The 27,964-nt window shown below is 44.7% G+C and overlaps 1 protein-coding gene across 3 annotated transcripts in view; it reads left to right on the plus strand.

Annotated features, from left to right (window-relative positions):
- Positions 1-22,855, plus strand: part of CRACD (capping protein inhibiting regulator of actin dynamics) — a 172,276-nt gene extending 149,421 nt beyond the window's left edge. For all 3 annotated transcript variants that reach the window (XM_048509829.1, XM_048509827.1, XM_048509828.1), the window contains 5 exons: positions 3,554-3,736; positions 8,718-11,757; positions 15,617-15,807; positions 17,299-17,467; positions 22,092-22,855. In XM_048509829.1, coding sequence (XP_048365786.1) covers positions 3,554-3,736; positions 8,718-11,757; positions 15,617-15,807; positions 17,299-17,467; positions 22,092-22,252 — 3,744 coding nt within the window. In that variant the 3' untranslated portion in view covers positions 22,253-22,855. The remainder of the gene's footprint in view (positions 1-3,553; positions 3,737-8,717; positions 11,758-15,616; positions 15,808-17,298; positions 17,468-22,091) is intronic.
- Positions 22,856-27,964: the final 5,109 nt, after the last annotated feature.

Consider the following 27,964-nt stretch of genomic DNA (forward strand, 5'->3'; position numbering starts at 1 on the left):
AGTGTGTGCTATGTTTAGATGTATTAAAGGTGTATTAAGAATGTACTAAGTCAGGTATGTATAAGGTGTATTAAAGTGTACTAAAACAGAATGTATTGGGGCTCAACAACTAACTTCTGTGGTGGGAAAATTGCTTTCCACCATAGACCTCAATAGGAGCTTTCCTGTTGTTATGCCCAGAATGGCTCTGTGGTGAGAGGTTTCAGCAGGAGGCACTGTGGTAGGGATCTTGCTCTGGGGTGGGGGGCACATTTCCTGTAGCTGCTGGGTGTGGAGTCTCCTGAAAGGAACTGCAGCCAGAATTTTGCTTTAAAATGTGTGTGGAGAGAGGAAGAAAATGCTGTGGGCACGGAGTTTGAAGGTGAGAACACAGGATGCCCACAGCATTAGAGCCCATCACAGGCAAACTTTAGTAAGGTCTCTAGAAGTCTAGACCTTTTATGCCAGGAGGGCTTCCTGGATCCACCTTGAGAAACTCTGGTGCCTCTATCTTCAAAATGTTGCAGCCTGCCTACACACTCAGAAATTCCCCCCATTGGCTACAGCACAATGGAGCAAAGTATACAAAACAAAGAATCTTGAGGCAGTAATGTTTTGGGGTGCCTGGAAGAGTGTGATTCTTGCAAGCTGAGTGACCCAGCAATTTTCAGGGAGTATCATAACCATTAAAACTATTCTTATGATGCCACCCAAGTATAGGACATGAAGTTAGGTTTGGGAGGACCCGATTACTTCAAGGTCCCCTCAAATGGGTAGCCCCATCTCAGGTTGAAAACCCATTGTAGAAACAATGGGGATGAGGGCATTCCATTTGAGCATCCACATAACTGCTTTCCCTGAACCAAACATCACCAAATTTGGCAGGTATCATCAGGGCAGCAGTCTCCCTGGGTGAGTGCCCTGAAATTGCCTGATAACTGCTAACTTTAAAATACTCTGCACTCCCTGCAGAGCCTAAAAACACAAAAAGAAATGCCCCTTTAAAAGCCTAAATACCTTGCATTCGCATTTGTTCATATTTGGGCAGGACACTTGTCGGACAAATTTTCCTGTCCGAATGTACTTAATTTGTTTAGATTCCAGCTGAATCTGCTGGCTGTTTTCATCTGAATCTCAACCCTCAAAAGTGATGCTGTTTCCCAGAGTGGGGGAGAATCCACCCCAAACAGCATCACTTTCCAATTTTAATTTTAACCCGGGGGGGACTTTAGATTCTGCTTTAAGGGTAGATTTGAAAGAAGAATCTGAGCTCCCTGGTTTAAGCTTACCATCTAAGAAATGATGCTGTTTGGGGAGTTAGCCTCCACTGAGGTGTGTTTTTTGTGAGAGATGCTGCTGACATTTGTTTGGTAAAATGTTTTTTCTGGGGTGATTTGTGAGAGATTTACATGCTTCATACCACTTGCACTGGCTTGGAGTCGTTTCTCAGGCTAACAGCCTACACTCCATAGGGTTGCATTTGTGATTAGGAAGGAAATAGGAAAAAAAGAGTTGGTGAGGAGGAGAATGCATATATGTTCTGCTTTCTGGGAGTGAGGAGGAATGTTTGCCTTGGCTAGTACAAAAAATCATTGTTTGGTCTCATGGTAGGGAATTTGTTTAGCCGTATCGCCCGAGACGAGCCATACTCAGGTTTTGTCGAGCCAGTTTGCCTAGGTACGCCCCTGCCTATGGCTGTGGCAAAGAGAGACTTAGCATGTTTTCCTTTTACTTCGATTCTAATGAAGCACGTACTGTTACTTCTCCTTGCCCTAGGAGTGTGAATTACAGTACAGTTGGTCATTCCAAGGACCAGGAACAACATTGCCTTGTGTTTCTGCAGAGGGTCTTTCCCTTGGCCTGGTTCAGCATTTTACTGCTAAAGCTGAAATATCAGAAGTATAACTCAGCCTCCACTCCACACAACAGTTGCATGGGCCACTCTGTAAACTGTGAAATCTGTGCACTGTTTCCAAAAGAAATAGAGGAATATCCCCATGCTCAAACTAAAACTGCTTGCATTTTAAAGCATTCCTGGTAGACACTTGAGAATCCTATAGAGGTATTTTCAAATGTTGAGGGATGCCAAATGCGTGCATGTATTTGTGCATGATATTTGCGCTTAGCATGTGGCGTGCAGCATCACACACTGTTCTGCGGCGAAGCCAGGCATCCCAGCTGTAGCCGCGTCAACAGACAGATGGAGGAGATTAACTGGCTTAAAGAGTGTGGTCAGACAGTCCCACGGAGTCAAGACGGGTGGCAAAGCAAATACGCATAACTTGAACAGTCCAGGAGTCAAAGCAAGTCCATAGGGATTCCAAGCAGTCGGAGGCTCAAGCACTTTGAGAGAGAGAAATTACCAAGGCAAGAATTTGGTGCATGGAGCTTTCCAAAGAAACACAATCATTGCACCCAGGCTGAGCCAAGTCCAAGATAGGGTTTATATAGCTGGCTGAGGCTGGCTGAGGCTAGGATCTTGCAAGGACTCAGTCCTCCTCAGATTCAGATGCCTCCGTTTTGCAGAGCTTTCTGCCCTGCTTGCAGCTAATGCAAGAGGCACTTGCTCCTTTTAGCACTTAGCCTGGCTGCTGCCTGTAACTGCGTTCTTCATGCGAAAGCCCGGCATTACTCGAAAGCATCGCAGAGTTAACTGATGGGTCTTCCAGCTACACAGCATCAGGCTATGTTACTCGGCTGGCAGGGAAGAGCTTGGGGTTGGCTCTGTTACCTGGTCCACAGTCAGTGCCTTCAGGCTCCCTGTCAGATTCTTTGTCTCCCAGGGACTGGCTCATGACACCCTGGTGCTATTTCTGATCTTTCTTATTTTAAATCCTTTCCAAGGCATGGGAGAGGAAGGAGTAACTAGCCATGGTGGATGGATCTGCGAACAGAAGATAGGCTTTGAAGATGGCCTACCTTTCCTGCAAATTAGATCTTTTAAAAAGATTTATATCCCCTCTTTCTCTCCTGTAAGGAGACACAAAGGGGCTTACAAACTCCTTCCCTTTCCTCTCCCCACAACAGACACCTTGTGAGGTAGGTGGGGCTGAGAGAGTTCCGAAGAATTGTGACCAGCTCAGTGTTACCCAGCTTGAATGTAGGAGTGAGAAAACAAATCTGGTTCCTCAGATAAGTCTTAGCTGCTCATAGGCCATCTTCAGAGAATGGTGGAAACTATCATTTTGTTAGACCCTTGAAAGGTTGAGAATACTGCGTATAGGAAATCATGCTGGGAAAGTTTGGAAACTTTTTTTCTGTTTAAAGAGCCACCACCTGCAACCTGTTTAACACCTCTCTTATCTGAGCCTCTAACATTTGGCTTTGGTGGGTAGCACATGACTACTATGTTGCTTGTGAGTTTCAACTACACTGATAGAAAAGGGTGAGTTAAAAAGTCACGCGTTTTTCCCCTGGGAACTACCTTTGTGAAATTGTGGTCACCATGGAATGAAATGTCTGATGTTCTTATTGATTTCATTGCTGAGATACTGTTGGATACATACTTAGTTAGGTTTAAAAATTTTTAATTCAGATGTTTAACTCAATTTACTTCTATGTGTGATATGTACAGGTTACTCCGGTCAAGTCATCTCGGCCAAAAAGACACCACTCTCCATCTGGCACAATTGAAACCGTCAATCTCGATGCAATCCCTCCGGCGATCGCCCGTCTGGACAACAGCGCAGCAAAGCACAAACTTTCTGTTAAGCCAAAAAATCAGAGGGTGTCAAAAAAGCACAGAAGGTTACTAAAGGTACTGAACTGTGATTTTTGTGGCCAAATGCCTTCGTCAGGCATTTTCAAGGCTGGAGTTATTGATTTGAGCAAAACGTCTCGGGGTCATGAATTCCACAAGAGGATTCTGTGCAGTGTGAAATTGATTTGAAAATATAAACATGAAATAAAAAATAGCCATATTTTGGATTCATGTTTATGTTACTAAATCAATATCTATGTTGCACAGAATCGCCTTATAAATTCATGACCCTAAAATATTATCACTTAACCATCACTACTGCAGCCTTGAAAACAAACCCATGACCTTTAATAACCGATTTTTTTTTTGCCATCAACTCACAGCTGACTTTTGGTTACTCTATAGAGCAGTGGTGGCAAACCTTTGACACTCCAGATGTTATGGACTACAATTCCCATCAACCCCTGCAAGCGTGGCCAATTAGCCATGTTGGCAGGGGCTGATGAAATGTGATCCATAACATCTGGAATTATAAGGATTCGCCACCTGATATAAGTTGTCATCAAGGCAAGAGACATTTGAAGGTGGTTTGCCATTGCCTGCCTCTGTCTCACCCTGGTATTCCTCGGAGGCCTCCCATCCAAATACTGGCCAGGATCAGAGTTGAGAGTGTGTGACGCTATTAAGAATCACCCAGCATGTATCCACCGCATGGTCGCGGGTGGGGATTTAGAGCCTGGTTTCCCAGGTTAATACTTTAATGCGAGTCTGCTTATCACCACAAGTACTCATTTGTGGTCTACAAAAGTTTCCTGGCTGACTCTCATCTTGGAAGCAGGTTTCATAGAGACCGCTATTATTGCAATAATGTGTCAATGCTTCCAATTTTATTAAAGACATGGCCAGTAATTATTCGTCATCATAAAGAACATAAGTAGTTGTATCATAAATAAGAAAGGAATCTATAAGAATGGAGGGTATGTGGTTAGGTGAAGGATGCCCATGATTTCCAGAGGCTGGAATCATCTGTTTGGTCTTTGTCTGAGACAGAGTGCTGAGCTAGGAACACCTTTGATTTCACCTGACAACACAATGCTCTTTTGCTCCCATTATTTTGCTCCCTGCTGTTCAACAAGAGATCCCCTCCTTATCATTTGTAGCTCTGACATTTTCTGAGATGAACAGAAATTTAATATTCCAGAACTCATACATTTTTAAATGGTGGGCTACTTGTCATTACTGAATCATAAATAGATCTCTTGAAGAAGGCAATATCTCATGCGAAAAACCTTCAGATCGTGTAACGATGAATTCATATTCAGCATGTCCTGGCATGTTGAGATCACAGCTAATCACATCCTGGGAACACCTTTGAAATGTGGGTTGACCCAGGAGGTGGTAAATCACAAGAACTGTCTGTAGTTATGAAAGGAAAAACATATATTCAGCATTTAAGCCCAGGTCATCTGAATGGCCCTGGCATTTGTCTTCTGAGAAAATCTGCCTGTGCCCCCCCCCCTTCCTGTCATAAATTTTAAATTTTACTGCAGCCTCCATGCTAATGTGCTGTATGCAATTATATTGATTCTGGCCTCATTGACAAAATGTCTGTCATTCAGCAATATTTTCCTTATACAAAAATAGCAAAATCCAGACTTTGGTCCTTCCAACTCATTGATTTCTTTAAATGTTTATAGCCCTTGAAAGGGGGAGGAAGTAGAGGAAGGCTAAAGCAGCTCACATATTTGGGCAAAGTAAAGAATTACAGACCAATTCTTTTATTACAATTCTTTATTCCAAATGACAGACCGATCCTAACATATAATTCACTAAGGAATGGAATGTTGCGATGACGAACGTTCCACCAGTTGGCGTGCTGGACTCGCAAAGTGGGTGTGATTCCATCTGCTTCCCCGCCCGCCTCCCCCCAACCCAGGTGCAAGCCAGGCTCCTCTAACCCCACCAACAGCTTCCCAGTTTCCCCCACCCCTACCCGCAAAAGCCAAGCTATCCTGCTGGAACAGTGACACCTTGGAGTTCCCCCTCCCCCGGCTCCCAAAAGCCAGCTGGCCCAATAAGACAGTGGCACCTCAGTGCCCACTGCTCCATCAGGCCTGCCAACATCTTCAAAGTTCCCCTACCACCATCCCCAAAGCCAAGCTGCCCAGACCCCCATTTCCCACCCCAAGACAAGCCCAGTTGGCAGGACAGCAGTGCGTTGCCACCTGCTGGCCTACTGAGCCAGCTTCTGGCATCTCCATCTCCCTGCCCACCAGAGGCGTTCCTCCCATTGGGCAAAGTGGGCAGTTGCCCTGGCCGCCGCCTTGTGGGGGGTGCAAAAACTGCAGGTTCATCTGTGGGATTTTTGGCCTGCACATGGCGCAGTTTTTAGGCTAGCAGCACCAAAAATTCAGGGATTTTCCGGGAGACTATTCAGATGATATCACCCAGGTTTGGTGAGGTTTGGTTCAGGGAGTCCAAAGTTATGGACTCCCAAAGGGAGTGCCTCATCCCCCATTGTTTCCAATGGGAGCTAATAGGAGATGGGGGCTATACCTTTGAGGGTCGATAACTTTGGACCCCCTGAACCAAACTTCACCAAACCTGGGTGGTATCATGAGTAGGGTCTCATGAAGATACTTGGAAATTTTGGTGCTGCTATCTTAATAATTTCACCCCTGACAGCAGGCACCCCCCTGACAGCAGGCATTTCCCCAGATTTTCCTTTTAAATCCACCCCCTTCCTGCCAATGCTTGTTTTCTTTATTTCTTTTATTCTCTCAATGCCTAATAAAGGTTATTATTACTATTTTGAAAGCATTTTGAAAATGTTTTCAAAAAATATTTCTGCTGTGTTCAGATTTGTGAGTTGGGGCATGTTCTATAATGTGATGGTGACTTTGAAACAACCTGGTGGAAAAAATTTTTTGTTTGGTCACGGTGGAGGAGGGTGGCTGCCCATGAGGGGGCATCAAACTCAGGTTTTGCCCAGGGCTCCAGTTTGCCTAGGTACGCCACTGCTGCCCACCCTCTCCCACCCACCACAGACCATGCCGGCCCAATCCCCCGCCCTTTCTCCCGCTTCTCCAAAAATCTACCAGGGGGAGCAACTTGTCCGCCCTCTGCCCCATGGCCCCCATGATCAGCCACCACCCCCTTCTGCTGTTTTTCCTGCCATCCCAGTTCTCTCCCCCCCACACACAGCCCTGTCTAGAGCCCGCTGCATTCTTTACTACAGCAGACTCTATTGCTAGTTTTACAAGAAAACAAAAATGGATATCTTTGTGCAATTCAAAATCAAGACTTTGCTGCCATCAATGAAACACACGTCTTCCTAAGTAAAACCAATTTACATGCTTTTCTAAAAGCAAGTTGATTGAGGTGAAACAAATCTTTGTCTTAGCAATAACATAAACGTTGTCTGATTGCTGGAATTTCTTCTAGTTTGTTTGTGACATATAGGCAAAGGAAGAACAGAGTGTGTAAAGAAAATGAGTGACTTGCAGGCAAAGAACAGTTCTTAGAGTAACATAAATCTCTGGGAAAGATAAAAATTGCCAGCTTTGCAGTGTGTTAATATCTTAATATTAATAATATTTTAGTATAACAAGAGAAAGCATGCACTTAATTCCCACAAACATTTATTAAAAGTGGTGGCCTTTGATGGAAAAAGGAGCAGCAGTCACGTAGGAGGTTAAGAGCTCGTGTATCTAATCTGGAAAAACCAGGTTTGATTCCTAGCTCTGCCGTCTGAGCTGTGGAGGCTTATCTGGGGAATTCAGATTAGCCTGTGTACTCCCACACATGCCAGCTGGGTGACCTTGGGCTAGTCACAGCTTTCCGGAGCTCTCTCAGCCCCACCTACCTCACAGGGTGTTTGTTGTGAGGGGGGAAGGGCAAGGAGATTGTCAGCCCCTTTGAGTCTCCTGCAGGAGAGAAAGGGGGGATATAAATCCAAACTCTTCTTCTTCTTCTTCTTGATGGGAAGAATCAGTTTAGTAGTAATGGGGCTTTTGCTGCTTTCCAGCTGCCGGTGCAACTGTACATTCTCAGTTTCCTGCCCCTGGTTAAGATGAGGCAACCAACTTACAGCTTTGGGTATCCCTAAGTATGCCAGTTTGGTATCTGGATGATCAAGATTAGGTGATTTTACTTGATTATGTAATTCCGACATGGCAAATAAAAAGAAGGATCGCTAAATCCATAAAATGAGAACGTGTTCCGATGGAGGAGATTTGCCTATAGACAAATTTGAAAACTTTTAAAGCTGAGAGGGCTTCAAAATCCTTTTTTTTTTAATTAAAGAAAACTAAGATATCAGCTGCCATCTTTGAGGATGCTCCTAAGGTGCATTGAAAGTGGTGGAGGGATGGCAGCCAGGACTGAAGGAAGACAATGTTTGGGGGAAATGGACACCGAGCTCTCATGGTGGTTGGGGGTGGAGAGCCTGCGTGGCAACTGCAAAAGTCCACTGAGGGACGACAAGACTGCCAGAAAATGGGCACTGAGTGTTGGTGGTTTTTGATGGTGGCTGCTGCTGCAGAGAAGGTAGCAGGCAGCAGTGGTGGCCAGCACAAAGAGGCAGGGGCTGTGTCTTTCTCCCACAGCTGCTAACTATGCCAAGGGGAGAAGGAAGTCAAGAATGTGGCAAGTGCTGGAAAAAGGTAGAGGAGGAAATGCTGCTGCTGTTTCCTTTCTTCCATACCCCCACATGGGAAAGAATGTGACCAAGTATGATTTTCCTCTCTGTGTCCTCCTTTCCACACCTGCTGCCCCTCCCTCTGCAGGGAAAGAAATGGGCAAGCAGAGACAGGCATGAGGAGGAGACAGAAGCTTCCATAAGTCCCTTGTGGGTCCCTGATTCTCTATCATATTATTCATATGTAGGGAAAAAACATCAAAACATTAACATTCACTTCAAGACTACATCCCGAGGTTTCTATTAAAAAGCTGACTAATTAGTTCACCACACACCTGCTTACTATGCTGTAAAGTGGAAGGGCGTGGATAACAGTCTGTTTTTGTTTCCTCACACTAGGAGCCACAAAACACAACTGAGTTTGAACAAGAAATCACAGAAACTCGAAGGTACGAAGGTAAAGTCTCAAAACACAATGGCCATCATGTTGCAGACAAGCCAATCCAAGATACAGAAGGCCAAGAACAGAAAGAAGAAAAAAGAAAGCAAGAAGGCTATTGGCAAAATCTGGATCCTGAGCAGAAAGCGGAAACAGCTGAAGCAGAAGTGAGGCAACACCTGGAACATAAAAGACTTCAAGAGAGCCAAAGGGAAGAAGAAGGGAAAAAACAAAAGCTCCAGGAGGAAGAGCAGTTTTTCAAAGTGGAAGAGAGAAAGGAGCTAGAAGAAGAAAGGCAAGAAGAACAGACTTGCAGACACAAAGGGCTGGAAGAGCAGAGGGTGGAGGAAGGGCCTTGGGAATGGCAAGAACAAATGCAACAGGAAGGACAAAGGCATCAGGAAGTGGAGAAACAAAAGCCACAGCAAGGACAAAAGCCATCAGAAGGACAAAGGCACTCTGAGCTAGAGGTGCAAAGGCTACCTGAAGAGCCAAGCCATCAGAACTGGGAAGAACAAATGCCGTGGGAAGAACAGAGATGCCAGATGTCAGGTGAACAAAGCTCTCATGGGTTGGCAGGACAGGGAATGGAGAAACCAAAAGGAAAAGAAGAAAATGGTAATCAAGAGTTAGAGAAAAGCCAGCATGAAAAGCTGTTACAGCAGGACTGGAAAAGCAAGAGAGAAAGTCAGGAGAAGCAAACAAAACAAACAAAAAAGCGAGGGCAGCAGGAACTGAAAAGGCAGAGACGACGAGAATTAGCAGAACAAGTGCACGAGACTGACAGGTGGGTTGCCCCAAGCCCAGAAATGCTGCAAATACAAAAAAGAAAAATGGAACAGAGACAACAAGGAGAGAAAAGTGGAAATGTAGAAAACAATGAAAAATTGCAAGTGAAAGGGACAGGTGTGAAGCTGGAGGAGCAAAAGGCAGAGGAATCTCTGCAGCGTCTGGAGCAGGAGAGAAAAAGCAATGTTGAAGAAGCCCAGAAAGAAGAAGAGAGGCAGGTGAAGCCAGGAGGGCATGAGAAAGGCCAACTGTCACCATTAAAACAGTCTCCAGCTGAAAAGAGGGTCCTACAGGAAGACTCTGTAGAAAGGAAAGGGGCGCGCCTACCAGAAGGACAGAAAAGTCCTAGTCTAAAAGTACGCCAGCCACTGGAAAACCCAAAAGAACAAGACAGGTCCTTCCAGTTGCCATTGGACAAACACATGCATGCAGAAGAGAAACATTTAGAAACTGCTGAGCTCCCTGTTCAAGAAGAACGAAGCCCACAAAAGGTAAAGCAGCCGGACAGAGAGCTGAAGGAAGATGAAACACTCAGACACAGTCCGAGAAGTAACGTCGATACTCAGGTGAAAGACAGAATTCTAGGAGAAGAGCTCCGCTGGCAGGAAGTGGATGCAAGGCAAAATATGCCCAGGGGGTTCACCTTTCAAGTTTCTTCTGGAGAAAAACAAATCATATTTCAAAAAGTGAATCTGAGCCCAGTCACTCCCATGAAAGAGGCACCACCTCCTTCTGTCTCAAAAGAACCGAAGGCTCCTCAGTCTAGTACGGGTGCCCATGCTCTTCCGTCCTCTTTGTGTGTCCCACATACTGCAATCTTGGTCACTGGAGCACAGCTCTGTGGCACTGCGGTAAACCTGAATCAGATAAAAGACACTGCCTGTAAATCTTTGCTTGGTCTAACGGAAGAAAGAAAAACTGCGGACGTCGCACAGGCAGAAGATACGCCAAAAGGGTCGCCTGACGCCAAGCTTAGTGGCAGTAAAATGAAGACGGCTCAGGATCCATTGAGCAACGACGCCATATTAGCTGAGTGGGCTACGATTCGATCCAAAATCCTGAAAAGTGCAGAATCTGGGAAAGTGAATGAGAAAGACCGAGGGAGTATTAGCAGGCACAGCGATGACTGGACCCCTAAAGGGCGAGGGGCTTCTCATAGTAATTTAAGAAAAACCTTGTCAGCAAATGCAAAGTTTTCTATCACTCCTGCGTGGCAGAAATTTTCAGAAACCACAAAGACTAACATAGATGCAGAGAGCAAACCTGGTCCTGAGACAGAGGACTTAGCAAGACACTTGAGCCCATTTACAGGTGCGAACCATGAAGCAGTTCCTAAAGAGGGATTGCAGTCTAAATTTAACACACTTGGAATATCTCTAGGGAAAAGTGAGGAGCCCCACGAAATGGCAGATCGCACAGAAGGCTGTAAGTTTGCCAAAGATCTTCCCTCCTTTCTCGTCCCAGGAGTCCCTCATTCTTTAGAGAAAGAAACATCTCCGTCAGAAACCGCTGAATCTCTGCAAAATGTTGGTGTGAGGAAAATAGACAAAGGGTCGCCCAATGGAGAAGAGAAAGTTTCTCCATTTGGAGTGAAATTGCGGAGGACAAACTATTCTGTGCGTTTCAACTACGATCAGCAGGCAGAGCAGAAGAAGAAGAAGAGATACAGTGCAGGAGACAGTTTTGATGGGGTGCCCACCCCACTAGTTACCCCGGACAGTGACAAAGATTCAAATAATATCTTTTTGAAAGAAAACAAATCCCCCAGCCAAGAGAAAAAAGAGACCGTTATTCATTCTGCACACGACACTCCAACCAATGTCAATCAAAATTACACCACAGCTGCCCCAGCGTGTCCTTCAGCGAGCAGTCAGGGGTCTGTACCTAGTCAAGAGAGACCTATCTGTAAATCCCCACTTCTGCAAAAGCCAGCATTAGCTCCAAAGCCCACCAGCCAAACCCCACCCTCGTCCCCTCTCTCAAAAATGCGCCGATCTCACCTAATAGAGTCAGTTGGGCTGAGGGTGGCTAAAACAGAACCCGATGCCTGTTGGAGAAGAGCGGAAGTGAAAGGGAGCTCTCTGCTCGCTCAGACTCAGGATGAACGCAAGAACGAGGAGGAGGAGTCGAGGGAGAAGAAGTCGTTTTTCCCATCCATTACCATGCCCTGGAGAGAAAAAACAGAGAAAAAGCCAGAGCCACTGAAAAGAGGTAGGTGTTAGTTCAGTCCTTCCATAAGCCAGCCAGAGAGCTCAGTGACCACTGGGTCAGTCTTAAAGACCAATGTATCATCATCATCTCAATATAGTATTCCCGAACTTTTTTCTTTGTGCTTACTTTTAAGTGTATATCTTCAGTGACTGTCACTTCAAGTGATGATTTTCAAGTATAAAGCAACAATCAACTCACATCACTGCAAACCAGATGGTTTCCATGGAGGCAGTTTGCGCATTTCGTCTTGCTTTAACAAGTGTGCGTGCATGAATCTACTGTAGAGGAAATCCTGTTCCAATAAGGGCTATTTCACATTTTCCTAATGCAAATGCCTTCAGGCTTGAGCTTGCCTGTGTTTACAACCATCAGGTGAACCAGAGATACACGTCCTATGTACTGATATGTGTGCAAACATGAACACTGCCTGTGGGCGTACTGCCACTGCCTGTGGGCATACCGCCAGGACAAGCCCTGGGCACCGCACCGAGTTCCTGGTCAAACTCCCCCACCCTACCCCATTCCCCTGCCAAACTCCCCCCACCACACCCCCACCACCACCCCCACCCCCCACAGCCCTTCTCCCTTGACTAACTTTTTCCTCCGTCGGAGCAGCACTGGCCAGCAACACACTGGAGCAGTGACGTAGGTATAGATTTTTTATGGGGTGGGTTTGGGGGCCACGCCCCAAGCCCCACCCCCGGTCTCAGTGCTTATAAAAGCAGCTCTCCGAGGCCAGGGACAGCAGACTCCTCTATCCCCCCCCCCCCCCCCCCCCCGGCTGGGCTCCCACCCGGCAGCCAGTAGTCCCTTCTGCCCTCCCCTCCGGGCAGGGAAAATGGAGCCCTGTGCAAAATCTGAGTTTTGCGCCCCCCCCCCCCCCATGGGCGGCCACTGTGATGCTGGAATCCACCCCCAAACAGCATCACTTTCAATGGTGTTTCAACGAAGGAGCCCAGGTTCTCCTTTTAAATCCACCTTAAAGGGAGAATCTGCGGCCCCCAGTTAAAACAACATTGAAAGTGATGCTGTTTTGGGGTGGATTCTCCCCCACCCTGAAACAGCAACACTTTCAATTTTTAAACTGGGGACCTCAAATTCTCCCTTTAAATCCATGCCGAAGATGGTGAATTTAAAAGGAGAATCTGGGGAAATTGGGGGAGGGGGGTGTTTGCTTTCAGGGGTGCAATTATTAAGCTAGCAGTACCAAAATTTTAGGGCATCTTTAGGAGACTCTCCTGATGATACCTCCCAGGTTTGGTGAAGTTTGGTTCAGTGGGTCCAAAGTTATGGACCTTCAAAAGTGTAGCCCGCATCTTCTATTAGCTCCCATTGGAAACAATGGGGGATGGGGCACCCCCTTTGGGAGTCCATAACTTTGGACCCCCTGTAGCAAACCTCACCAAACCTGGGTGGTATCATCAGGAGAGTCTCCCAAAAAAGCTCTGAAATTTTAGTCCTGCTAGCCTAAAATCTGCACCCCCTACAGCCCAAAAACTGGAAAAAATACAAAAAAATACAAAAAAACACAAATGGGGGCAGAGCTTTGGAAATGTAATGGGGTAGTTTGAACCTGGGAACCCTCCTTACCTACGTCCTTGCACTGGGGGCAGGGACAAGGTCAGGGCCCCCACCCCCAGTGTGCTGCCAGCCAGCACTGCTCAGATGGAGGAAAAGGTTTGTTGGAGGGGGTTTTGTGGGGGCGGCAGCAAGCAGTGGGGGGAGTTCAGCTGGGGGCTATGTGTGAGACTGCCCCTCTAGATATGTCAGTGTCTGTGGGGTCATGATATCCCCTGCCGAAGCTTCCGCAATAGTAAGAATTGTACCAAATGCACACAGTCCAATACACACGGTCATGGACAACTACAAACATGTTTACGTGCAGGACATGTGGCATCACTGCCGTGTGCTTAGGTCAGTTCTTGGGGCACAGAGTAATTCAGAAAGAGGAAATATAGTTGGAACCATAGTTGGCAGGTGCCAGTCAAAATTCAGATTTATGTAAAGCTAGATGTATATAAAACCTGTAAGTGGGTCTCTGTCACTGTTACATAGCAGAGCTTTTCTCAGTTCTGATGTGTAGTTCAGTAAAGATGCCCAAATACTGAGGAGGCGGTGCTGTGCCACTTTGAAAACATAACTTTGGCAGGATACATTCATTTCCACAAACCTCAGCACCCAAATGCAGCTCTTCCTTGCTTATTTCCATGGAGGAGTTGGCTGTGTTTATTCTTCCCCTTGCTTATGTGCAGCAGAGCTGCTTGATCCATTTAAATCTCACAGGGAACCCCATGCTAGCAGAGCAGTACCACGGGGAATTGGAGCCCCTGGGACTTCCAAAATTTATTATGGGGCTGGGAAGGAGTCCTTATGGACTTCTTGAGTTTGTTTTTGAAGCATGGAACACTGACAAACTTGGAAGTTTGCTCACATTTCCCCAAATAGTGCATCAAATAACTCCAAAATTTACCCCCACAATTTCCAGAAATAGATGGAAGTGTTAGTACTCACAGATGCTTACAGATAAAACGAGTCTTGACATTTCTAGGCCAGCATGCTTCGAGATCTGAGGATGCAAAGAATGGATAACAAACTTTTGAAAAAGTCCACAGTACTGGAGTCTCATCCAAGTATTATGCCAGACATGTACAGTCTGGATGACGATGAAGGGGAAAGTGGAAAAGAATGAATTTTATGTTGTGGGAAAACTTGGTTCAACTACTAGTGAGGTACATCTTGTCATGGAAGTGGGGATTAGCTGTGCTGTGCGGCTAGTCAGTTTGCTTCAGAAGTGATTAGGGTGGTCAGCTCCATTTTGGGAATTCCCTACAGATTTGAGGGAGGAGCCTATTAAGGGTGGGGTTTGGGAGAGCAGGGAATCCAAGGGAACTGATCTTTGCCATCTGGAGATAGGTTGTAATTCTGGGATAATTTCAGACCCCACCTTGAGGCTGGGAGGAAAGAGATCAGGTCTCAGAAAGGAAAAATCTGAGGTTCATGTGTTTGTGTTGGAAGTGCCCTCAAATTGCACCAATTTATGGCGACCCCAGCAAGGAGCTTTCAAGTGAAAAGCGGAGGTGGTTTGCCATTGCCTTCCTTGGTGGTCTTCCATCCAAGTACTGACCGTGCTTAGCTTCTGAGACTGGAGGAGGTGGACCTGTACTGTGCTGCCTTCCCTCCCACAGAGCTTCCTAAGGGAGAGAAAATGTTTCACAAAATGGCAGAGAATCATTGTGGCGATAGAAGCAGACCTGCTCGTGGCTGCCAGAATTGTCATTCCTGTTACTGTAAATTTTTAAAAGTTACATGAGCAGTCCCTAAATAAATAAAGCAAATGTTTTAAAAAAAACATTTTAAGCAACAGAAAGTGAGGTGACATTTTGATAAGACTATTATCACGGGACCATAAACACTGGAAATGGATGAAAACGGTACATTTTAGGCCACTCACCAGAAGTTTGCAACATAAAGTTTACATCCCAACTGCGCTCTATGGGACAGGGCAGACAGGCCTCTTCCCTTTTCTGGGTGTTCCCGGGGGGGGGGGGAAGGGGGGTCTACTGCCCTAAAGGACTGCTGGTACCAGGAGAAAGCTGAGCTAAGTTGCTTTTGAGGTGCTGGCAGTGCTTAGTACCCTCTCAGACCAAACAGTGGGTGTAGGACACAGCGCCTTGAGGGTCAACTGGGCTCAGCTGGCTCCAGAGCTGTTTTAAAGCCCCAGCCTGCCCCTCCTAGGAGACCACAAGCTGAACCACGTACCACCCCCACCCCACACCCCCGGCAACAAAATGCAGGCAGGGCGAGCCCTTTCTTTCCACCCTCTACCACCAAAGCTTTTGTGTTTTGTTTTGCCTTCTAGAAAGGCCTGTTCTTCAGAGCAGGCATTCCATAGATGGCTCCAAGGTGATGGAAAAAGTGGAATCAGCTCAGCCCCTCTGGATTACACTGGCTCTGCAGAAGCAGAAGGGTTTCCGAGAGCAGCAAGCAACGAGGGAGGAGAGGCGGCAAGCCAGAGAAGCCAAGCAAGCCGAGAAACTGGCAAAAGAAAATGTAAGTACCTAAATCTGCAGGGCTGCCAACATTTTAAAAACAAACCCAAAGCAGATGATATGGAAATACTTCCTGTGGTTGGCAATAGGCAGGTACTTGTTCATGGCAAAGAGCTGAAATGGAGTGCTCAGAGACTGGAAAGCAAGTCAGCCAAAATGCACAGTCTAAGCATCATTCATTCATTCATTCATTCATTCATTCATTCATTCATTCATTCATTCATTCATTCATTCATTCATTTGGTTGCTACTTTGCCCTCTCTCAACAAGTTAGACCCAGGGCAAATCAGCCAAAGTGCAGAATCCAAATATCATTCATTCATTCATTCATTCATTCATTCATTCATTCATTCATTCATTCATTCATTCATTCATTCGGTTTCTACTTTGCCCTCTCTCAACAAGTTAGGCCTAGGATGGCTTACAACATGATATAACAATTTTAAAACACACATATCAATCTAATTAGCATAAAACTCAGTGGTGACTTAATGTATGCAAAACATCGGAGGCCAATAGAAAGGAAGGGAAGGGACATCTAAGCCACTAATTAACCAAGGGACCTATTCTCTGTTCTGAAGGGGGTCCCCCAGATATTTTTACGTGAATTTCCAGATCATGGGGGGTGCCGCACCCCTCGTCTCAGTGACATGACTCCTACACATGATGCCTGGCTGGCTGACCTTGAACTAGTCGCAGACCTTCAAAACTCTGTCAGCCCCATATACCTCACCAGGTGTCTGCTGTGGGGAGAGGAAGGGAAGGAGTTTGTAAGCTGCTTTGAGACTTCTTTCAGGAGAGAAAGGCAGGGTATCAATCCAAACTCTTATTTTTCTTTATGGAATGACCTGCATGGTACAGTTAAGAAGGTTCTCACTCTCCTGCAGAGGTGTAGCAAGGGGGGGGAAGCGCCTGGTGCACAGGTGCGTCCTCCACCCCCATCCTGCCCTGGAACGCCCTTGCCACACCTCCACAGGGACGCACGCCCGGTGCATTGCGCGCCACCCCACCCTGTCCCCTTGGAGCTACACCTCTGCTCTCCTGGCATTCCTCAAACTGTACAAAACTGAATTACTTGGGAAGTAATTACTTGGGAAGTAACACAAGCAATAGAGCTGAACTTAAATATTTCAGGAAGCTCTTGGTAAGGATGAGGGACTATGGACTATACTACTTTGTATAGTATGTACTGTCTGTTGCTGTGAATACGTTCCTACTGTGTAATTTCTGCATCATTTAACATGTCATATTTAAACGCTTATGCTTTGTTTCCACTCTGTTTCAGATCTCTGCTCACTTTCAGATTTCTGCCATCCAGACACCATCGCATTGTATTTTATTGGCTGTCCCATCCTGTTGATTGTCTTGACTTCTACTGTGTAATCCACCTTGAGCTTCAGTGAGAAAGGCCAATTGTGCAGAACATAAAGTCACTAAATGTTATATACATGTTTTGTAGCGTAACAGTTTTTCTTTTTGTATTTTATATTAGGCCAGTGTAAACAATCAGCCGGATAATAAAAGCAGTGGTATCAGCAGGATAAGTTCATTGCCGAAATCCGCAACCCAGGAAGAGGAGAAGAAAGTTGAAACTCCCTTGACAAGGCTTGAACGTCGAGAACAGCTAAAAAAATCGAACACTCTTCCAACATCTGTGACAGGTATCTTGAATCTTCTTATACAGGGGTGTAATGAGGGAGCTCTTGCCCTGGGTGCCAGTTGACAGCGGGTGCTCTGGCTGCCACTCCGCTGCTTGAAGGATGCTTTAATTGCCTTTAATTTAGTATGAGATGAGTGACTGGGAAGAGACTGGGGGTGGTAATAAGGCCAGGGAAGGAATCCTCGGGACCCAAGTTAACTCCCCCCCCTTCCCGCCCCTGGGCTCTACTGCCCAGGAAGGACTGTGGAGGCTATACTAGGAAGGTGGAGTCTACTTTTTACATTAAAATGCCCCTCAGAGCAGCTGCAAGCAGAAGAAAATCCTGGGGACAGTCTAAAAATGGCTGCAGCAGCACAGAACCGGGCAGAAAATGGTGACTGCTATTATAAAAAAAAGCCAAGCCTTGCTGATAGTCATCCAATGCACTATAAATGCTATTTTATCAAAGGTCCATGTTTAATACTGCACAGAAAGATGTTTTTGACAAAGGCGCCACTTAAAAACTATTTTTTTAAAAAAGCTGTCAGAGAATCAGAACTATTTTTAACATCTGCTGTACCACTCACTAAGAAATTTTGAATGGGACAGGTTATAGACTACTTACAAATGGAGAAAGTCAGCACTACCTAACTCAGGCCCATTATGCATGGAATGCTTACTTCGGGGCTCTTCACCCTACAGTGGACTTGTTGTGGGGTGAGTGGAAAAAGGGGGGCTGAGTGGATGGGAATATTGGGTGTATGGCGGGACCAACAACTCTTTGTTATTATTATAACAAGATATTGATATATTGATACAGGAATTTAGAGGTCAGTGTTGTTTTGGCGAAGCCTGTGTGGCTGAGCTTTTTCTCTTTGACTTCCACTTGCTGCCACCCAAAGATGCCAGCAGGACGAATAGAAAGTAGGAAGGAGCCGGCAACATGGAAGGGAGAGTGTTCTATGGACCAATTCAGACTCTGTAACTTTGGGTTTAGAAGCCTTTATTGATAGAAAGAAGCTAGTTCTGAGAACTGTATATCAAACCCCCCTTTATATTTCCCCCTCCCAATTCTACTCCATCCCACACTACCCAAAGCTTTGCAGAAAGGAATGCAAGACAGGCTCAGGTCAGGAACACAGAGATAAAGCTGCCACCTGGCCCCAGACGCATCTACTTCGTTACATTAGCCAAAAGCTAAAATAACCCTCCATCATCATATCCGTCTCCCCCTACTCCTTGGTGCAGTCCTGAGGGATGCCAGGCTCCATCCTGACAGGGAGTGAGGGGGAAGGCATGGATGACAGTGCGAGAGAATGAGAAAGGTGAAGTTAGGTAGCCTGGCCATGAGCGGAGAGGAGATGTCCAGGGCAAAGCTGTTCTTACTGGCAAATCAGCCCTAGTGGTGAAGCAAATTAAAGTAGCACTAGAAGTGCTGTGGAGAGAGTGAAAAGTGAAAGTGGGGCTTGAGGAAATATGTCTGTACAAGAAATCTTGGTGCGACAGACATTTGCCCCTGCAATGCAGCAGACACCTTGTGCATAATCAGCCACAGGGTGCATTTTGCTCAGCAGCAAGTAGCTACAGACAGACTCTATTTTCTTATATTAACCGTGTGTGTGCGTTTGTGTGTGAAAAGTGCCATCAAATCACAGCCAATTTATGACAACCTCATAGGGTTTTCAAGGCAACAGATGTTTGGAGGAAGTTCACCATTGCCTGCCTCCATGTGGGCTGAGAGAGTTCTGAGAGAGTTGTGATTGGCCCACGGTGGCCCAGCAGTCTTTATGTGAAGGGGAATTGAACCCAGTCCTCCAGATTAATACACCATGCTGGCTCATGTACTAATCATGTACTAGTCCTAACTTGAAGACCAATTTACTGTTAGAGTGAATAAAGGGTGGATAAAGTGTATAATCTGTGAATACTGGATATACACAGAGAAAGAAGGGAGGTGACCCGGATGGTTTTGACCAGGAGTCTGCAACCTGTGGCTCTCCAGATGTTCATGAACTAAAATTCCCATCAGCCTCTGCCAATTGGCCATGGTTCATGTAGTTCATGAACATCTGGAGAGCCGCAGGTTGCAGACCCCTGGTCTAGACTAACCTGATCTTGCTAGACCTCAGAAGCTAAGCAGGGTCAACCATGGATGGGAGGCTACCCAGGACTACCTGGAGAGGCAGGCAATGGCAAACGACCTCCGAGCATCTCTTGCCTTGAAAACCCCATGGGGTTGCCATGAAGTCAGCTGTGACTTGACAGCACTTTTCATCACCACAAGGAGACCTGATGCATATTTTCAAAAGTATATTTTAGTATACTTATTATAATGTTAACCACTGAATGTTATTTCGGAATCAACATATTTTGGAATGATTGCCTCTAATGCATAAACAATCAGTGCAGTGAGAAAACAAAAAATTCAGCCCTGCTGAATAGCGTTTGAAGTTTACCCATGTTTCCAGTGTTCAGATTTCAGCAATTGCGGCTTAGAGAATTCTTACAGGTAAAAGGGGGAAAAAATGGGTCAGAGAAATGCAAAATTAATCAGGACACATCCCGTCCTGCGTAGACTTTGAAGGGATTTGTTTTTCAAGGTTGTGGATGGTTTTAGAAGCCGATAGCAAAGAGTGAGCAGCAACTCCATGTGGGATTGAAAGTTCAGTGGAGAACAACATCCTGACTCTGGCAGGTGGATTTGTTCTCTTTTCAAAGAGATGTCTTGCTGACAATCTGCCTTCATTAAAGGAAGCAGGCTTCTTCAGAGGCAGGGGGTAGGGAATAAGACAGAATAATAACAGTTGTATGGCGTCAAGTCACAACTGACTCATCCTGACCCCAGGACCATAGGGTTCTCAAGGCAAGAGATGAGCAGAGTTGTTTTGCTATTGCTTTCTTCTGCATAGCAACCCCCAGGGCGGAGTGAGGGGGAACTGCACCTGGGGCATATGTGTGCCCTGCACCCCTGCCGTGCCCTGTTTGCCCCTGCCCCAGAACACCTCCTCTATGCTCTCACCATGATGCGTTTTATGCATTGCGCACCACCACCACCCCGCCCCCTTGGTGCTACGCCACTAGCAACCCCAGTCTTCCTTTGTGTTCTTTCATCCAAGCATTAAGCATAGCCAACCTTGCTTAGCTTCCGGGCTCTGAGGAAAGAGGGCTAGGCTGGGCTATAAGTACTTCTAATAAGGTGGAAAAAATAAGCTGTTAAGAAATGGAAGGAATAAAAGAGAGACTGCAGCCATTTACACGTGTGGTCTTCTTTGCTTTGAGCGAATGTTCCCTTGGGGTTTGATTTTCATTTATGCACATTTTTAGCAGAATGTCTTTTTCTTTCTCTCTGCAATGGAAGGGGCTACAGGCTTCTTTTTCAAAATAAAGTTGGGAATTCAGAGGAAGGAGCACATAGATGGTTATAATATTATCATCATCATGTTCTAATTCTTAATATGGTCCCAGGTGTAGATCCTTAAATTCACAGATTGGGGCCATGTGCACAGAAGAGAGATCTTTCTACAATCTTGGAGGAAAAGCCAGGTTTGCAAAAGAATCCAAAAGGAGCAGTTGCAAAAAAATTCAAATTCAGAGAATTGTCTGAGCTCGTGCAGACAGGAAGCAGATCTCAGGATGCTTCATGGGCAGGAGTGAAGGAAGCTGATGGTGGAGGGGAGGAAGCCAGGCTGAGGGAAGCTGACAGGCAATCAGAGGCGTAGCAAGGGAGACATGCACCCGGTGCACCGGTGCATGAGAAAGTGCAGGGAAATCTGCTAAGTGGAGCCCCTGTTGCTGCTGTGCTATTTATAAAATAAAAAAGTGAAACCATTTTGCACAATAGCTATTGCACATAAATGGATATGCATGAATGTGTTCACTGCAACATGTGAACAGAGCTAGTGTAAGCAAGACATGCGATAACACACACCCCTTTCCAACTGAATGGCATTTTTGCTTGAGCTTGTTGGCAGTGAGGTGATGCACAAAAAAAGGGTCAAATCGGGGACATTTGAGGTCGCATGGTGACCTGTTTTGGACCTCAATGCTTCAGGTATTGCCTCAATTTTCACTTCCACTCCCCTTATCTATTTTTCTTGTATGTGATTGAATAAATTGATAATAGAATGATACAAAAGTTGACATAATTGGACTTTACCTTGTAACAAAAAAAATCCAATATACATAGCAGGGATCATCACGTGTGTGTGAGGGGCCAGTTTTTTGGCGTTTCAAACCATGCAGACTTATATCTGAAGCTGCCTTCTGCTGAATGATGCTGGCAAGGGATGATGGGAACTGTAGTCTATAACATCTGGAGGGCCGCAAGTTTGACACCTGTGCTGTGAAGGGTCTTCCCAACAACAGCTCCCTCAGATCCTTCAACTGGAGATGCCATCTACTGAACCATTACCTGGTGTTTGTGTGTTTCAAAATATGCTGCTGTTTTGCAATTTAACCTTCAACCGATTGCCTGAAGATCAATCAACCAAACTTGAATCTAGAGCAGGACTTTAAACTGCATGAATGTTGTCATCTCCAGCTTCTTTCTCTCCCCAGCGAAATGGTCGCACCGCCCGCGCTCGTGCAAATGTAGTTGGATGGATTTGCACTGATGGATTTTGTTTTTTTCCTTTTCCTTCAAACAGTGGAGATATCCAATTCTGTTCCTTCGTCGCCCTTGGCAAAAGAAGTCGCAAAGAGATTCTCCAACCCTGATGCTAATCCCGTGTCAACAGAACCCGCCTGGCTGGCTTTAGCCAAGAGGAAAGCGAAAGCTTGGAGTGACTGTCCACAAATCATCAAGTAAATGGTGCTGTTGCGGCTGGTCACTCTCACTTATTAATTGCTCCCAAGTTTTTATTAGTTTTTTCTCATGACAGAACAAAATGAACAGAATTAAGTGCAAATTGTATAAGAATATGAACCCTTGGGACAGTTTTCCATTTCTGTTGGCTCACTGCAGAGTTCATCTACATTATAGAATCTATTACGTTCAGCCTCCAAGTAAAGGGGAAGAGGCATGCAGGTTTCATCTGTCTGAAAGATATCGAGAAGTTTCAGATCCTGGCCACTTTCTGCTCCAGGATTCCTGAATTTTGGCTTTGGATTTCTACTTGTCTTTGCTATATTATTGCAAACAAAGTAGAGATTCCAGCTGCTTCAGTTTTGAAAATGAATGTAAGGTGCATGTTTCTAATTTTTAGTTGAGAATGTAATGCCATTTACTGGAAAATTAAAAAAATCTCTACTCAGGTACAGGATTTGGGAAGAGCCATTCCTGTCTTAGTAGTAGTATTCAGAGTATATAAAGATTAGTTTGTATTAATGTAACCAACCTAGTGATGACCTGGCACTGAAATAATTTCTTTCAAGACCCATAAAAGCATGAATATGCCTAGTCGTACCACAAGAGGTTTGTAATCTAGTTTTTCCAAGTGCAAGTAGCAGGTTAGCTGCCCAATAATAAGATCTTGTTTGGATATTTTCACGGACTGTAATTTTAAGATTGATCATTGCAAACCTTGCCTTGATCAGAGCTTCCGGCAGGAAAAGTCACACTATAACAAACACACTGTAACTATGATAAATTTGAGGATATCAAATGCCTATTTTCCTACTGCCTTCCCCATGTGGTTCTCCACACCTTGCAGAAGCACACATGAAAATTGCACTGTGAGATTTTCACAGACGTGGACACCTCTCTCCTCACTCTCTTTCACCGTCGAGGAGCATCATGTAGAGAAAAAGCACATGTGACGGCAAGCCCTCTAAATTTTGCAAGCGATGCAAAATTTAAATGTTACCCATAGACCCGCTTGACAGAATAACCATTTCCGTGTATATTTGGCTCCAATAAATCAGACCAGTAGGCAACTGAAGAATTAAGGGGGGAAATTAACTAAAATTAGCATGCTCAAATTTTGTGACAGACCTGATCCTCTGCCAGTTTTCAGGAAAATAATTCTGTCTTTGGTACTTTAATTAGAACTTTGGAATTTGATACATGTTCCAGACTAACAAAGCGTGATGCTAGCAAAATATCACTGCAGCATTGTTGTTGATAGCATGTCGAGAAGCAAGGTAGCAGCCACATTCTCAGTACTTATGTACCAGCACAACAAGCTAGGAGAATCATTTTTCTGATTGTAGAACCAAGTTTTAGAAAAAGAAACATCAAGTGAAATCTTGTGTTTAAGTCCTGGAAGAAAATGGCCTCATGATTTCTTTAAAATGGTTCCACACCTGAAGGATCTTAACAAGGCCCACAGAGCAGTAAATTCTGATCAGTTTCATTGACTTCAAGGGATTCAAATAGAATTCCATCTTAACTAGTTTTGTGGATTCAGCTGCAAAAAAGGTGTCCTAACTATTCCATTTGTGATGCATCATAAGAGACCAGGCTGGTCATTCAACCCCACATTTCACATAATAGTTCTTTCAGCAGAATGAGGGAGAATTCTGAAGCTGATACTGGAAACAGGATGAGACCTGCGGTTCTGCTGTAGAGTGCAGAAATGGCAAGATGGCAAATGCTGTTAACAAATAGGCATCATCAAAAGATCTACTGTAATGGTGTTCAAGAGCCCGCTAGGTATACTGGTTGTGTGGCTACACCAAGCAGAGTTGTTCTGTGGTTGCTGGATTATCAAAGTAATTTTTGTTTCTTTCTCAATTCAAACCATCAACATCCCCAGAAACTCACTGGTTTCCAAAAAGATTATTATCAGCTTGTGGTTTGGGGTCTTCGGGCTGTGTGGCTGTAGTCTGGTAGTTCTTGCTCCTTAACATTTCACCCGCATCTATGGCTGGCACCGTTTGAGGCATGTCACAGTAAAATGTATTTCTGTCCATGACACAGATTACTATTAGCTTCAGGAAAGGAATATGCTGCTTTTAGGAATCTCTGAGTGATCTTATCAAACAGGATGAAGTTGATGTTGCTTGCTTCCCTGTGTCAAGTGGGGAATTTCCCAGCCTTTGGGTTATGCTGCACCTTTTCTTCAATCCATATGAACTTTCCATCTCCATTACAAGCCAGAAGCACAGTTTGGTCTCCTTCCTGGGTGAAGCTGCAGCAGGAAAATAAACTTTGTGGATTTAATTATGTGGCGATCCACAGACCAAACCCTCCATTATCCTAGAGCCATGGTGGCGAACCTTTGGCACTCCAGATGTTATGGACTACAATTCCCATCAGCCCCTGCTAGCATGGTCAATTGGCCATGCTGGCAGGGGCTGATGGGAATTGTAGTCCATAACATCTGGAGTGCCAAAGGTTCGCCACCACTGTCCTAGAGCAATATAAAACCATGAACAACAGGAGGAACACCTATGGGAACTGTGACAGCACACAGAAGAAATGCAAACCAGTTACTTTCTTTGATTGGGGTAAAAGCCTCCTGTTGCTGGTATAAAAATAGTTTTAATGCACTCTTAGATTGGTTAAACCTCCAACTGCGTAACCTGTGATTTAATTTTCCTAAGATCCAGCCCCAAGATTTGCTTTGGGGTTTTTTGGAAATGAGTTGGGGGAAGGGAAGGGAAACTATCAATATGGGTGGGATACTGCAAAAAGAAAGAAAATATAATTTTTTTGAGGGGGGGAACATATGTTTACAAGGAAAAATAGGTGGTATTTGCATGACAAAAAGAAAAAGGCCTACCAAAAGGCACAGTTAGGACACAGTATAGTTAGTAAATAGTTCTCAAGTTGCAAAAACAAAGTGTTTTCAAGCATGAGGGTATCTAGCACACTGGAAATTGCACTTATAGACTCCAGTCTGAGGAACAAGGAAGAAAACAGAAGAGTGTGTTTTCCCAGTTTGTTGTAGCAGCAGAGTCCCATTTACATCCCACACACTGATCTAACAGCGTTCTTAGCAATAGTGATAGTTTCTTGGGCAGATAGGGCACTTAGGTAGTGCAAATAACTTACTTTGCTTTCACCCTGCCTAAGAAGTAATCAGTGTATCAGGTGGGAGGAGGCCAGATACCAGAGGTGGGGCTCGGCATAGCTCCTTTTTGTAATTATGGCAAGGGAAACCCATTTCCACTCATAGATCAGTGTCTGGGTCAGAACTGGAGTATGTACAATATTTGTTTGGAAACATTTCCAAAAGCCTTTATTTTCAACATTGTTGTTTTGTGTAAAGTCAAAATGAAATTTTGCACTAAATACCCATGAAGTGTTACTTGGCTATGGCTTTGTGGCAGCCTTTCCTAATGAACAAACTGCTGGAACACGGTATTGAAACAGACTGATCTAAACACTATGTAGAATATGGCCTCAATGGGGGGGGGGGGTAATTTAGACATAAAGGTTTTGGAGGGAGCAAATTAGTCCCACTCAGATCCTGTTGTGAAAACAAGAGAGTTTAAGACTAGTCACATGACTGCGCTAGCCCTCTGATTTCACTGGGAATTAGGCATAAATAACTTTCTCTGGACTGGCCTAATATTATTTCTGAGGTTATGTATGACTAACCTCTGTGTTCATATAGTGGTGTACAAAGTATAAACAAATGTATAATTGTGGGGTTTTGTTTTGTGTATTTTTTTAATTTTTCAAATGTTTTAAAGTGCAATTGTTTCTTATACTAATGTCATTTTAATTCCTATTTAAATTATAACCTGCAGAAAGTTATTAGATATATGTATTCATTGTCTTTTTGTTAAAAAAATATCAGATTTATCTTACAAAGAGGGCCTGAGTTGCTACAGGAACTTAATTATGTGTTTTTACCAACAATAAAGCCTGAGTAAAATTACCTATGACTAAGGAATATGTTAGTGCAATTTCTATTTTCAGTTTTTGATTGTCAAATTTCAATGTAAATGGTCCATCACTGAAAATTTGTTCTATTTAAATAAAAAAAATCTTGCAAGTGTTTATGTAGCTACGGAAGTCGTTTTTATTCATTTGTTCATTCATTCATTTTTGTAAAAAGCTCACAATGATGACATGGATATTTAAATTAAGACTCTCAACTTCATCCTCACTGATTGGCAATATGCGAACAATTACAGTACAAGGTATTTCTTATTACCCCCTAGATTAAATTACCTTCTTTCAGCTGGAGAAATTATCTTCTTTCATCTAGAGAAAAGATCAGTTGAATATTACAACATGCATCGATGAGCTCAGCCCACAAATGTGAAATGCTCAGGAGAGATCCTAAGCAGTAAGTTATACTGAAATATGACCTAAGAGGTGGATGCTTTTTTGAAAAGCTCTTATGTGCAAAGTACACAATTCTTCAACATGCCATGAATATGCCAATAGTAAAACAAGTGATATGGGGAAACAAAACAGAGCAAGTAACCTAAGGAGCCAGGAGCTTCTATATTTGGAACTACCAAAACATCTTCAATATTTCCATTTAATTTATCATTCATGCAACCTTTCATAATTGCAAGAATTCAGAAGTGAACCGGTCAACTCTATGGAAAACTGCATAAGTCAGCTCATCTTTTCCTACAGTATTTAAGTCCTTAGTTAACTACCCGCTTTTGAGAACTGATGCCATCGTTCAATAAATAACATGCCCCAAACAATTTTTGCTGCAATCAAATTATTATGTCTCAGTACCGTGATGGCGAACCTATGGAACATGTGCCACAGGTGGCATGCGGAGGCCTCTCACTGGGCACATAAGTGCCCGAATCTCCCCCTCCCCCGAGCAAGTCGCTGCCGCCATTCCCCCTCTGCTCAGGCAGAGGGGGAGATGGCAGCGGCGACCTGCTCGGTGGCCTCCAACAGTCCAGCCTGGGCATTTTTTTTAAGCCGAGAAAGGGACCCTTTCTCGGCATAAAAACCCCCCAAACAAATGCAGAGGCTGGAGGTCCCCTCTCTCTCTGAGAGGAAGGGCTGAAGCCAACTTCTCTCTGAGAGGCTACCTCCCAGAGACAGTGGCACTCCAGTCTCCTTTGATCCATCCACCCCCCCCACCCCTTCAAGCTTTCTCTGCCTATGGATCACAGGGTTCATGGGCAGTGACAGCTTTCCCATCGCGCCCCCCCCCCCACCATCCCCATCAAGCTATCTCTGCCCATGGATTACAGGATCCATGGCCTGCATCTTTGTCTGGCATCTTCAGAGGTGTATCACAGAGGAAAGTCACAGAGTGTATCACAGTGTGTAACAGACTTCCCTCTGTGATACACCTCTGAAGATGCCAGCCACAGATGCAGGTGAAATGTTAGGAGTAAGATCCACCAGACCATGGCCACACAGCCCGGAAAATCCACCAGAACCTGTAAAACCTCAGTATTCAGGTTAAATTGCCATGTTGGCACTTTGTGATAAATAAGTGGGTTTTGAGTTGCAGTTTGGGCACTCGGTCTCGAAAAGGTTCGCCATCATTGTCTTAGTATCTTCGCAGACTCATGTAGTTTCTAACAAGTTATTAAACATTAAACACTGCAATTGGCCTTAAGAAGAATTCAATTCCAGCTTTGAAAGTGTGCTAGTGAATAGTGTGTGGCAACTAACAGTGCATATTCAAAAGCTTTTCATTAG

Source organism: Sphaerodactylus townsendi, linkage group LG10 (assembly GCF_021028975.2).
Source record: "Sphaerodactylus townsendi isolate TG3544 linkage group LG10, MPM_Stown_v2.3, whole genome shotgun sequence".
In the NCBI taxonomy this organism is placed as follows: Eukaryota; Metazoa; Chordata; class Lepidosauria; order Squamata; family Sphaerodactylidae; genus Sphaerodactylus; species Sphaerodactylus townsendi.